This window comes from Meriones unguiculatus, chromosome 9 (assembly GCF_030254825.1).
Source record: "Meriones unguiculatus strain TT.TT164.6M chromosome 9, Bangor_MerUng_6.1, whole genome shotgun sequence".
Lineage (NCBI taxonomy): Eukaryota > Metazoa > Chordata > Mammalia > Rodentia > Muridae > Meriones > Meriones unguiculatus.
In genome coordinates this window covers 18,841,748-18,856,094 of record NC_083357.1, presented here as the reverse complement: position 1 = coordinate 18,856,094, position 14,347 = coordinate 18,841,748, and the positions used below count along the sequence as shown (strand labels likewise).

Genomic DNA, 14,347 nt, shown 5'->3' with positions numbered 1-14,347 from the left:
ATATTTAGTGTTGGTTGGTCCTGAATACAACATTACTGGTGTCCTTCAAAGGAGAATAAATTGAACTCAGTGTGAAGCAGGGGGAAGGCGGCCACCTTCAGGTCAAGGAGAAGCCTCAGAATGAACCAACCCTGCTGATCTGTGTTGGGACTTGCCACCTCTAGAACTGTGAGGAAACACTATCTTGTTTAAGCCACACAGCCAGTGGTGCTTTGTAACAGTGAATTAATACAGTTCATATCTGAGACTCTTGGCTCTGACAGCCGTGTGGACTGAATGACACAGTGACCATTGTCAGAGATTATGGAGCCCTGTGGGGAGGAAAAGGAAATATATTAACTGAAATACAAAGGGCTGTGCCAGCATTAGTCTAAACAGCTTACTATGCATTAGAGTTGGAGACATGGTTTCCGGTTTTGCATCAGTCAGAAACTGCCTTAAGATTTCCCCTGTCAAAGATAATGATCTAACTGACCCTTCCTATGTCTGTTTTTGAGAGATCTTTGCCAAAAAGCTTTGAAGCCATCTGGTGGTTACCTAAACCCCACATTTCTCTCATCGTGGATGCCCTGATGAGTTTTCTGTGGTTATCTCTTATTTTCTCTCTGTGGTGTCTAGATAACTGTCTCTTTGTTCTGTGGAGGCTTCTCTTGTCACAATCTCTAGTCACTTCCAATGACACACCCAGCTGTCTCTGGTAGATTTCTTATCTTTGTAATGTCTCAGCAGCTTCATTTCAGCTTACTACTCTCTGCTTTAAATGCTCCCTCTTCCTGATAGTTCAGAGTCATCCTTCCTTCTAGGTTATCTTTTTTAAAAAAGCTTTAATTTAATTTTATTTTATGTGCATTAGTGTGTAGGTATCAGATCCCTTGGAATCAGCATTACAGACAGTTGTGAGCTGCCATGTGGGTGTTGGGAATTGAACACTGCTCCCTTGGGAGAGCATATAGTACTCTTAAACACTGAGCCATCTTGCCAGCCCCTAGATTATTATCTTAATCTTGGCTTTTTTTTATTAGTCTTTTTTAATTTTAATTACAGTTTATTTACTTTGTATCCCAGCTGTAGCCCCCTCCTTCATACCCTTCCAATCCCACCCTTCCTCCCTCATCTCATATCATGCCCCTCTCCAAGTCCACTGATAGGGGAGGTACTCCTCCCCTTCCATCTGACCCTAGTTTATCAGGTCTTATCAGGACTGGCTGCAATGTCCTCCTCTGTGGCCTAGCAAGGCTGCTCCTCCCTTGGGGGCTGGGGGGGGGGAGATCAAAGAACCAGCCACTGAGTTCATGTCAGAGACAATCCCTGTTCCCCTTACTAGGGAATACACTTAGATACTGAGCTGCTATGGGCTACATCTGAGCAGGGGTTCTAGGTTGTATCCATGCATGGTCCTTGGTTGGAGAATCAGTCTTAGAAAAGACCCTATATGCCCAGATATATTTGCTCCTTGTGGAGTTCCTGTCCTCTCCAGGTCTTACTAACTCCCCCTTCTTTCATATGATTCCCTGTACTCTGGCCAAGATTTGGTTATTAGTCTTTTCTAAGACACCCTTTTAATCTGCTATCTTTTAGTCACACTGCTAGGTCACATCTGTCCGTATTCAGATGTGTCATCCTTCCCCTACCCCCCGTTAGTATGCATACTTGAGCCCCTTAACCTCAGCATCTTATTACTCACTGTGGCCTCCTGTATGTCAGAAGGCTTTTGGAGCACACACACCTTAGAATTCTGACTTTTCCACTCCATCCCAATGAGTAACTTTGTACTAAAAAAGGCTGACATGTACTGTAACACATGGGCTTCTGTGTAGGCAGCTCTGCTCTCCAAAAATTTCTTCCCCTGTACTCATTCGGCTGTGTTCCACCATATGCCATCTCCTATGACAGATCTTCATACCTTAGGTCCCATGGCCTATGGTAGCCTCCTAGACAATGTTATATACACTGTTCATTCTTGGTGGAGTTCCTTGAACTGTAACTTCTTTATTTAGTGTTCTCACCACCAGAAGGCAATCTCCGAGTAAGTGAGTACTCAGTTTCTCATATTTCACCTACAGTAGGCTTGTGAGTCTCAATAGGGCCAATAGATGAGTGATAGTGACAAGTAGAGGTGAAGACTTGTCTGATGTGGCCACACTGGGAAGAGGAGCAAATAAAAAGGTCCAGCAGAGTCGTTTCTTCTCCATCCTCACAGCCTTGACATGAGGTTTAGATTTAAGGTGTATTCTCACCAGTCATCGACCCATCATTGATTGTCTTTACTCCAGTTTTCTCCAATAAGATGGTCTGACAGGTTATCAGAACTGTGCGAAGGGAGGCAAGCTCCTCAGTGTCTGGCAGCAGACTCCAACCTTTTCCTTGTCCCAGTATGAGATTCCTGAAAATGCTGATTTCTTGGGGACAGTTGTTTCAATAGTCGTATGTAGCCAAAGGAGCAGAGCACAATGTTTCTGTAGACTGTATACATTCCTTCCAGGAGGGCTATTCTACTTATTTCACTTGGATGACCACTAGTTCTTTTGTTTTAATATGAATTATTAATATTAACTCTGAAACCACACATAATACAGTAGTAAGTATGTGCTACAGAATGGCTCTGAACAGGTCAGAGAGGCATTCAGGGTTCAGTGGTGGTAAAGAGGCTATCTAGACATAAGGAAAAGTTTCAGTAGAGAACAAGATAAGTGGTTTTACACTCCACATCTGTAGAGCTATTCAAAACATAGGATGGCCAGATAGTTCCGAATGTTATTTTATGATTGCATGCATGTCATACGCAAGAGAAACTGCTTGAGCTAGAGCCTGAGACAAAGGCAGAACTCCTTTCCTGTGGCAAGTTTTCAGGATGAAACTTGTGACAAGTGGCTAGGTGGTGAGTCAGTATGCTTCTACACATCAGTCTTACAATGCTGCTTTTTACCATCTTAAAGGAGGGGCTGCTATCTGGTATGATTGATAAACTCATGTATGATGTTTCCAATATGATTCCATATATTCACATGTGTAGTAATTTATTGGTTTGTGCCTCATGATGATGGTTGTTTACTTGCATAAACAAGTTATAATGTTATCCTATCTTACCTCTAATGATCAGGATTTAGTAATTCAGGTTAAAACTGTTCTCTTGGGGATGGTGAGAAGGCTTAGCAAGTAAAGGTCCTTGTTGCTAAGTCCCATGACCTGACTCCTATCCCTGGGATCCACCTGGTTGAAGGAGAGAACCAACTCCCACAAACTGTCCTGTGATCTCTACCTGAGTGCCATGGCATGCATGTGCCTTTCACACAAACATACAAGCACATGAAATAAACTTCAAAGAAGTAATAAGAAACTCTTGCTTTGTAAATTGCAGTATTTCAAGCATACCCTGAAAGCTGCTGGTCTGCACAGTTTAGGACACTGCTGGCTGTCCACACTCATATAGTGGGGAGAGGGGTACAGAGCATGTGAGATGAATAAACAGGAACCAGAACTCATGCAGCACTTTGTCTAGCCTTGGACAACAGGGTTGTTCCTCTCAACCCTGCTGGGGAAAGAGCTTGAGGAAGAAATTGACAAATAAGGCATTTTAAGATAGGAATTTCCATAAAGCAGTAGTGTCCAACCCTCTTGATACTGTGACCCTTTAAAACAGTTCCTATGTTGTGGTAACCCCAACCAAAAAAATCATTGGTACTTTATAACTGTAATTTTGCTACTGTTTTGAATCATAATGTAAAATGTCTGATATGCAGCCCCCAAAGGGGTTGCAACCAACAGGTTGAGAACTACTGCCATAAATCATGAGGCCCAGATTTAAGGACAGTTCTATCTGCAGCCTGCTCACTTCTGACTCCTGGTCAAACACCACATGGGAAGAATAGAAGACTCTGTTACGGACTAATAGAAGACTCTTACAGAAAGGCACTCCAGAAACTCCCATCTGATGGTTTTTCAAAGAAATGGCTGGTTTCTCATGCAAAGACCATAGAGTGAAGCCTTGTCTCTTAGTGAAGCTGGCTACATACTTAGCTTCCCAATCAAGTCTGACTTCTCTCTTAACTGTGACCAGTCAAGGAGGGCATATCTGATGAAAGCCTTCTTTTTTTAGGATGGCATATACAGAGTCAAATAAATGCAACAAAACAAAACAGAAAAAATAAATCTCAGCCAGAGCAGAGGGAAATAATAAGGTCTCAATCTTCAGAGAGCTGGGTTGTCGCATTTCTGAAACAAATACAGGATGCAAGCACAAGAAAGAGACAGTTAGCAAATATGAAAAGGGGCTTAGACATCACACTTGCCACTATGAAAAGTGGACGATAAAGTCATTGACTTCAACCAGGAATAATAAAAGACAAGACATGGGGAACAAGAGAGAAGGTATGGAGTCTTTAGGAGACTGACTCAACTGACTGGTGCTTGACTAATAGAAGTCCTATAAAAAAGAAAAGTAAGGGAACTCATCAAAGAAGAGTTTTGTCCCAGCCAAAGAAGATTTATTTCACTGGAGAGACAAGAGATACTAGTCTGAAGAAAAATCATAGCAAGGCACTTCATTGAAAAATACTTTAGAATCAACAACCAAGCAGGACAAAAGAAGATACAACAATACAAGCCAAAACCCCTCATATTAAGGCTGGACAAGGAAATTCAGTAGCAGGAGGAGTCCCAAGAGCAGGAAAAGAGTCAGAGACAAATGCATTCCAACCGTTAAGAGTTCCACAAAACCACCAAGCTAAGAGCCATAACATATATGCAGAGGTCCTGGTGCAGATCCATGCAGGCCCATGCTCCTCCTTCAGTCTCTGTAAGCTTACATGAGCTGTTTAGTTGATTTGGTAGGACATGTTTTGCTCCTTTCTGAAGGAAAATAGAGGGGGAGTGCATGTGGGAGGAGGAAATGGGAGAGGTGGAGGGAGGAGAAACTGTGCTTGGGATATATTTATTGAGAGAAGAATCTATTTTCAATTAAAAAATTAAGATAAAAAACAAAAAAGAACAAAGAAAAGAAAATGCTTTAGAATACCCATGGTAATGAGACTTTGCAGATTTCCAGGGAGAAAACCAAGTGGCCTATGTAGTATATGACAATCAGAGTGACATCAGTGCTGGAAGACAAGGCAGAAATGTCTGTAATTAATCAGGTTTTATGCTCAGCTAATGAAGAGTTGGTGTGAGTCTGGCCTAGCAGTATTTTCACCCAATGCTCAGAAAGTGTCTTTGGGTATCCTGAAATATTGTTGAAGGAGAGTAGCTACCGGTGACACAGTTCTTTATCTCAGAGAAGGTTCAGAGGTGGGTTCTGGAGTATAGATGGAGAAGTATTTTGGAAGCAGCCAGCACAGCCCATAGAAGAAGAAAAAATGGCTATCAGGGGAAGGGTGTCCCTCTGAACAAGGAAGCAGTACTGTCTTTGTAAGAATTCAAACTTGGCTTAACTCAGACAAAGATTACTATACTTGATAGGAGTTTGGAAAAATTCAATATTCGACTTTAAGGTAAAGCAATTGTTAACCCGGGATAGACAACTATGACAAAGACACTTGAAGGAAAAGTCCCTTCCTTGCCATATTTTACAGGATTTAATATGTCATCATATATAAAAACATATTATTGTGAGAAGAAAACAGCTGTTGTTTGGTAGAAAGGCAAGTTGTGAGTTAAACAGCACATACAGGTTGAGGTGTATTAAAAGGTTTAAACATATTATAAGGGATGAAACTAGCAACCTATTTGGCTTTGCAGTATGGCTGTCCATTTCAATGTTAATAGGTCATGTAACAACAACAACAACCAAGAAAATGTTGTTTTGTTTTTGATTAAAGATAGAGGTTTATTTTTTTTCTCATTTTTTATTCTTCTCTCATACACTAGAACTCAATTGCAGTTTCCTCTTCCTCCACTCCTCCTAGCTCCCCTTCTTCCCTCTGTCCCCCTCCTTCCCTTCTTTCCCCTAATATACTCCTACTCTGTTTCCTTTTAGACCAAAGGGAGAGTTTAATGTTTAGAATCAGTAAATCAAGAATGAACAGTATTAAGGGCTAGGAATTTGTCTGACTCTGGCCATGCATGCTTACCATATGAGCAGGAAGACTTGAATACAATTCTCAGCACCTATGTAAAATGTAGGGCTCAAAAGCACATTGGGGTGGGGAAGAGGCTTGGTGAGCTATTTTTTTTTAATAGCTACTTATGTAAGTTTTGGGTGCAGAGAAATGCTATTTTTTGTCAACAAATGTAGGAAAATATAAACAAAATAATTTTGGAACCTGTAGGCAGGACTTGTAAGAAACAAGAGATTTAAAACCCAGAGATCTTTGGTCTTGTCAATACTGTATCCAGACTGGTCAAGACATCTCCCTGTGCCCAAATGGAAAGGCTTTAGAAAGACCAGACCATCTTTCTTGACCTCTTTTGGAAGCAAGTCTGAGGATGGCTTAGTCCTTTTAGCTCTGTAGAAAATTTTAGTTAGAGTTTATAAGCATTGCTGGCTGGAATGTCACAGTGTTGGACATTTGCCTAGCATAATGAGGCTCTAGAGCAGGATTTTTCAACCTTTGGGTCATGATCCCCTTGGTGGTCAAAAGACCCTTTCACAAGGCTTACCTAAGACCATTGAAAAACACAGACATGTACATTGCGATTTGTAACAGAAGCAAAATTACAGTTATAAAGTAGCAATGAAAATAATTTTATGGTAGTGGCCAATCATAACATGAGGAACTATACAAAAAGTTCTCAGCATTAGGAAGGTTGATCACCACTGATCTATAGTCTAGGTTCAATCCTCTGTCCTGTAAAACAGCAAATCAAATTTGCTTCAATACATTTCTTACTAAGTGTGACTACCACATTTCATTGACATGGGGACCAGGAGTTGAATGGTCACTGCTGGACACTTTATTCTAGGCAGCTCAGCTTAACCTGCTGCAGAATCCCACAGACAGTTCCCCATTCTAATGTCATTCTGTTTCGATAATTTTTCAGAGGAAAGAGGAAGAAGAGAGGAGGCGAGGAGAAGAACAGATTCGCCTCCAAGAGGAGCAGAGAGCAAAGGAACTCTATTGGACCCTGAAGCAGGCCCAGCTGCACTGTCAAGCCAGTGAGAAAGAGGAGCGTGAGTGGGAAGAACAGTGTAAGTTGAGCTGTGTCCTGAGCCTAGAGGCCTGTCCCACTTTCCCCACCTAGTTCCTCCCACTCTCATGTGCTTTGCCATCATTTTATCCTTCTTCTTTACTACACAAGGCTTTACCCATGTGTATGGTCCTGATAGGACACAGACCCGACACTCTAATAGCTTATGCACCTGCCTTGGAGATACCTTACATTAAAGAATGAAACATTATATTTACTGAGTTACCAATACCTTCCTGACTCTATGCTGTTGTCTAAATTAGTGTTCTATTGCTGTGAAAGGACACAAAGACCAAGGCAACTCTTATTAAAGAAAATATTTAATTGGGAGCTTGCTTAGAGTTTCACAGAGTTAATCTGTGGCCATCATGGCAGAAAGCAGACAGGCATGGCACTAGAGCAGTGGCTGAGGGCTTTGTAACCTTCAGGAAGCAGTCAGAAGAAGAGGGGACAATGCAAAGAGAGACAGACAAAGATAGAGAGACATACAGAGAGTGACAGATCAGAGATACAGAGAGACAGAGACAGAGAGACATAGACAGAAGAGACTGAGGGAGACAGAGACTGAGAGAGACAGATACAAAGAGAGAGGAGAGAGAAAAAGAGAGAGACAGAGACCAAGAAATAGAGACACAGACACACACACACACACACACACACACACACACACACAGAGAGAGAGAGAGAGAGAGAGAGAGAGAGAGAGAGGGAGGAGAATGGATCTGGAGTGGACTTTTGAAACTTCAAAGTACACCCCTGGTGACACACTTCCTTCAACAAGACCACATTTCGCAATTCTTCTCAAACCATTAACTGGGGACCAAGTACCACTAACTGGGGATGAAACATTGAAACATACGAGCCTGTGGGACCATTCCCATTTAAACTTCCACATTTGTGCTGTGGAGACTTCAGATATGGACATTTACGGACCTTATGTTGAAGGTACTTCCAACCAAAGCAGATGGATACATGGAATCAGTGCTTTGAGGGAGAATGTGACAGACTCAGGGCTGGATGTCCTAGTGGGCTCCAAAAAAGTAGTGTGAAGTGAATAGTTGTGACAAAGAACACTGTAAGAATATCTATCTATCTATCTATCTATCTATCTATCTATCTATCTGTCTACCTAACTTCCTATTTGTGTGTGTATGTATGCATATACACATATGGGCACCTTTGGAGGTCAGAAGAAGATGCCAGATTTCCTGAAGCTGGAATTATAGGTAGCTGTGAATGTCCTGACATGGATGCTGGGAACTGATCTCTGGTCCTCTTCAAGAGCAGCAACCAATCTTAACCACCGAGTCATGTCTCCAGTCCCAAAGAGAGGGGCCAGCATGCACAAAGGCACAGTGACAATGGGATATTGCTGGGTAAGAAATGTTGAATATGGAAATTCTAGGGAGTATCTGGTGCAAGAAATTAAGTGGGAAAACAAGGTGGAGCCAGGTCTGGAGGGTGAAATTGTAACAGGTGCCCAGGAGCTGCTGAGACCAGGTTTATATCACATGAGCACAAATGTGACTCCTAAGGTGTCTTTACTTATAGCTCCTAGACACCAAGGAGTAACACACAATGCAGGATCACATAGGAAACATCAGGGTCAGTGACACGTACGAGACCCAGGCAGGAACATTTATTGTGGCTGCAGGAATAGCAAGACAGACAGGGTTAGGAATAGCTGATGTGAATGGTCCCATGACACTGCTAAATACAAGCACTGGCTCCAGTTGTTTGTGTCTGGCCTCTAGGGTAAGTAGGTCAGATGGATGCTGGCTCAGCTATAATGGCCTCAGTAAATGTTCCTCAGTAGAGGCAGTGGCTTCTGTTTGGATTGCTTTCTTACAAAAAGCAGGGTCTTTATTACCTCTAGTAGTTGCCTGACCCTGAGAGGGAGGGACAGCCCTCTAGGACAACAAGGGCTCAAAGCATCAGTAAAAACAAAACAGTAAACATGCTTGTCTAATACAGGTGGTCATTTGAGTGTGTGAATATGTTAGGTCAAGGAAAAAATGAGCAGGGTTGGGTAGGTGTTTGCAACCTGTTCATTACAGATACTGCAACTAGAGCCCACAGTAGGAGCTGAGAGGTGGGTGTTCTCCCGGATAGCCCTCTGCTTCCCAGTATGCCTCTGCTATATGAATATATATATATGGCAGGTACTGTCAGTGTATTTTTAAAATCTATTTTATTGGGTTCTTATACCTCTCCCTCCCTTCCAACCCCCAATACTAGGTAGGAGAGAAAGAAGGTTAGAGCGGAAGAAGGGCATAGATCTCTATAGTCTACTTTCTGCTGATTAAGGGCACATCTAATCTTTGCCATCAGGATATCCAGCAATCCAGCAATAGCAAATACAGCAGCAGGATGAAGCAACAACAGCTAGGGTAACAGCAGGGGGAGCAGTAGCTGCCACAGACCCTCTTGGGACTCTCTCATTTATACCCTCTCTAGGTGTGCAAGTGTAAAAGTTAAGCTGAGCACTGTGGGAGCACTGACTGGAGAGCGTGGCCACTTACCAGAGTGACTTCAAACAGGTTCCATGGGGTTACTTCTGCCACATGAATAGAGAGGACCTAAGGCTGGGGTACTTCTGCAGAGCTCCTGGGCTGCTGTTTCACTGGGGGTGGAGACCAGGAATCTTGTCCTATGAGAGCTGCCTGATTGTAGCTCAATGTGCTGCGTGGCCGCTAATATAGAATAACCTCTGAAAGACTTAGAATATGTGATAATTCAGGCTCTCTGATTGGAGGTTTTCATTTTTTACTCTTTCTTAAAGAATGATGAGCTGAACTCTGAACATGTCATTCAAATCTAGAAAATCTATTCTGCACTTAATTAATTTAATCTGAAAGATATAGTGGGCCATTAATCTACCAGGAATAGCAAGATTTGATAAAAAAGTCAAATTAAGTTCTCCAACTGAGAGAAAAAAATGGGAAAGATGGCTCTCAGTATCATGTGATTGGAGAGTTAAGTACTCAGCTGAAATCTCTCCCCAGACAGATTTTCCTGCATAGCCTTGGCTGTCCTGGACTTGCTTTGTAGACCAGGTTGGCCTTGAACTCATAGCCTGCCTCTGCCTCTCTGAGTGCTGGAACTAAAGGCCTATGCCATCATGCCAGGCTCAGCTCAAATCTTAAAGGTCTGGCTTCTGAAACTCTCTTGGTAGGTCAGGCATGGCAGTGTGTTTAAATCCTCTTCCACTGTGAACTTGTAGGGTTATGGAGTCGGAGACTTTTAGTTGGTCAGAAATTTAGAGAGGATCCAGCAGATGATAGCAATTACTATTTTAGATGAGGTTAAAATGTAAAGGAGGTTTGGCCATCCTGAGTAGGAGTTTTGGTCACTCTGTGTCTTCTAGCTGTGTGGTTTGGGTTATAGCCCCAAATCAACCTCCTACATGCCATTGCCACATTTCTTGCCTGGTTACTGAAACAGATGCCCAAGAAAACTTCACAAAGCCTTGCACAGGAATCCTTCAATGTTGGTTCTATCCATTTCTCTCTCAAAAAGAAATGGTTCTGGGTTCTTGGTTGAACAATGGTGGTTCTAAAGTTCTAGATGTGGGACAGGCTAAGCCTGGAGGAGCTGCTGAGCATGGTGCTGGGCTGGAAGTGGCCTGGAGCAGAAAAGAATATGGACCAGAAAGAGAGAGAGAGGAAAGAAGGACTTTTGTTACCTTCATGGGGTGTGTAAGTGCAATGGTTGATTCTAGTGGGAAAGCTTGGTTGGATTAAGAAATCTCTATGTCACTTGTGACATTTCACCTCCAGTCTGAGAGTTTTTCCAGAGAAGATTAACTGAGGGAGAAGACCCATGGTGAAAATGGGTGGTACCTGACTGAGTAGCAAGGGAGAATGAGAAAGCCAGCAGAGCACCAGCCATTTCTCTGCTTCCTGTTGGCTCAGGCTCCTACCACCATCCTGCAGGACAAACTGTATCATCAAACTCAATTAAGATGCTTCTTAACAGGTAATTGGTCTCAGCAAACAGAAAAATTACTGATATCTTGTTGTTAGTTGTACATAGCCACAGTTGAAACTCAACTTTTAAGAAAGTTATGTCCCTGAAGCCTGAAGTTGAAATTGTGACTGTAATCCTAAACTACACAACCTCCTGGCTCAACAACACAGCCCACTTGAGGGGTACAAGCTGTGATCTGCTCAAGCAATGGTTCACTGCCACCGATCAGCATCAGCACACGCGTGCTCCTTTCATTGGACCAGTTTAAGTCCAGATGAATCTCACGTGTTTTCTCAGATGTGGATGCTCACCTTTCAGCCTTCTCAGTCTCTATCGCTAAAGGCTTGGATTTATGCAGGTGACCTGGCTCCAGCAGGCTGAGTCACAGGACATCTGTGAAAATGGATACCCTAAACATACCCTCTCCAGAGGCAAAGAAGCCTGCTCTTTCTACATGTTCATTTTTTTCAGTTTCTTGGTAGGAGCTCCTGATTTTACCTAAACACTCTTCTCCCCACTAGTTGTTCCTCTCCCCCCCCCCATCAGGGAATGGACTTTTTCTAGTTGGTATGTTCAGTCCCCAGAACGCACAGCTTCTACAATAAGAACCCTGAATACATTTTACGCACACCTCTGTGGTAGGACCTTAGCAAACCCCTCCCATTTGCTCCCTCATTGAGATCTCAAAGCAACTTCATGAAGTCTTTCTTTTCTAGAAAGGAAAAGAAAATATGGATAGTTAATTCTCTAAGTCACAGAGAGACCAAGGGAACTTGTGATTGTCTAGGTTGGTACAGGTAACTGCTGCCAAGACTGATTACCTAAGTTCGATTCTTGGGATTCATATGGTGAAAAGAGAACTGAATCTCACAGTTTTTCTCTGACTTTTCCAAACACACACACACACACACACACACACACACACACACACACACACACTCTAATCTTCCACTCCCTGAAAATAAAGTAATAGTAATAATACTAATAATTCAACCTAATTGTGTGGGTTCTGCCCCTTTTATTTCTCTGAATTTATATGCTGTCGCTTCAGACATTTTCTTTGCTCAGTGCATTCCAGTTTTCTACATCTTCATTCTCATTCTTGTGTTCACTCCCAGTGCGCCAACGCTCAAGCAACCTGTTAGAGTGCAGCCAGAACTCTACCCTCTGGTGGCTTTCAGTAATTTCTCAGGACAACACAAGAACACGTGATTCTGGAGTTACGGGTCTTTAAGTGGCCTTTTTCTGGTCTATCTGCCCTGCAGGCCTCCAGTGATGCTACACTGGTCCAGGAGGGGCACCTCCTCCATCTGGCCTCTAAGCCTACCCTACTAAAAATGCCCTTCCATGGGCCACTTTTGACCAAATCTCTTGAACTCACCAGGCATCAGCTTAGATCTCTCCTTATGTCCAGAAGATATCAGTTTCTGGATGAGCTGTTTCTCCTCAGAGAGCCTGAGGGTCAATGAACACCTCATCACAGCTACACTGTTTAGTGCTGTTTTTTCCCCCCACTAGACTCTGAGGCTTAAGCATGACAACTGGGTCTTCTGGAGATATGTGGTGTGTGGCTTCATAGTATTAAATGGTAGTCCCATGCAATATTCAGAGATGGCACAAGTAGAAAACTAAATATACCCATCTGATTATGCCATTCATTCATTCATTTATATTTTTGAGACATTATTATATAGTCAGGTTGTCTTGAAGCTTTCAGTTTTCCTGTATCAACCTCCAAGGTCCTAGAAGTATAGGAGTGTATTACCACACCCAGCCAACATGTTATTTGAAGTGGTAATACCCTTTCAATAGTGGGCTCTTTACACTTCTGGAGCTGTGTGGCTACTTACACAGATTCTGCCAAGAGGAAAAGCAGACACTGCTGGATTTCCTTTCGGTGTTAGAGAACTGAGGGGAAGCCCCAAGTACCATCAGAGATGTGCCTCTGGCATAGCCCGGCAGTGTGGCAGCTCTTGGACTTAGGGTGGCACTGTCTCTATCATTCAGTGAAAGAGAACTAAAGAATAATATTGTTCCATGTCAGAGAGAGGTTCAGGACCAACACCTATGTCTGTCTATCTTTCTGTATTGTCTCTCAGGTACTGTAAACTCCATGAGGTTGCTTGTCTTTGTATGGCAGAAGCTTTCAATACTTCACTGCATAATGGCTATGAAATTTGTCCTGGGTTTCCTGACCCTGTGTGATCCTCTACCCACAGTCCAATCAGGCTTCACAGAATTCTTGTTTCCAAAGGCCTCTACTATGTCACTGAAGCCTAGAGTTTCTTCCTGAAATGGGTGCCTCTCCTCCTTTCTCTAGAAAATACTTGATCTTCCCATCCTGTCTTGTTCATTTTCTTTCACTGTAATTTACAAGACTCAGTAATTAACAAGGAAAACAGATTTATTCTCTGTCTGAGAGCAAGAGGAGGCAGAGGGGGGACAAAAAAGCTGATCTATTAGCCTTTTGTTTCCCAAGAACTGGTCTATCCCTGAGAAAATTAATCCAGCCCTATGAAGGTCACTCTCAGACTAGCTCTCTTAAAGGCCCTACATCCCAACACAAGTTTTGGCGGAAACAGAGCACTTCCTTCTAACCACAGTCCCTGGCTGACTCTCCTCTGACAGCCCTGGTCCCTGCACATTATGAAAGCTGTAGACCCCAAACTCTCACTTATTATTTCTTCTTCCTCTTCCTCCTCCTTTTTAATTGACACTCATGAGTTTTTTCATTAAGGTTAGTCATGTTTATCTGTCCTTTCTCCAACTTGGACAGAGCAGTTGAAATAAGGGTCTGCTTTCATGTCTTCTCTCTACGCAGCCTAGAATCAAACGAGGAGCCAAATCGTGGAATGCTTTTTATTTAATTTTTTATTTAACTTTTATTAATTACACTTTATTCATTTTGTATCCACCCATAAGCCCCTCCCTCCTTCCCTCCTGGTCCCACCCTCCCTCCCCTTTCTGCATGCATGCCCCTCCCCAAGTCCACTGATAGGGGAGGTCCTCCTCTCCTTCTTTCTGATCTTAGTCTATCAGTTTTTATTAGGAGTGGCTAATTGTCTTCTTCTGTGGCCTGGTAAGGCTGCTCCCCCCTTAGGGGGAGGTGATCAAAGAGCAGGCCAATCAGATTATGTCAGAGGCATCTTTTTAAAGTCATTACTTTTTAGTGTGTGTGTGTGTGTGTGTGTGTGTGTGCATCTGCTGAGGCCAGTGGTTGACTTTGAATGTCTTCTTCTATCACTTTCTACTTTGT

General features: G+C 42.8%; 1 protein-coding gene across 1 annotated transcript in view; it reads left to right on the top strand.

Annotated features, from left to right (window-relative positions):
• Sh2d4b (SH2 domain containing 4B) overlaps positions 1–14,347 on the top strand; it is a 78,403-nt gene that overhangs the window by 29,502 nt on the left and 34,554 nt on the right. The window contains exon 4 of the mRNA XM_060390920.1: positions 6,976–7,123. Coding sequence (XP_060246903.1) covers positions 6,976–7,123 — 148 coding nt within the window. The remainder of the gene's footprint in view (positions 1–6,975; positions 7,124–14,347) is intronic.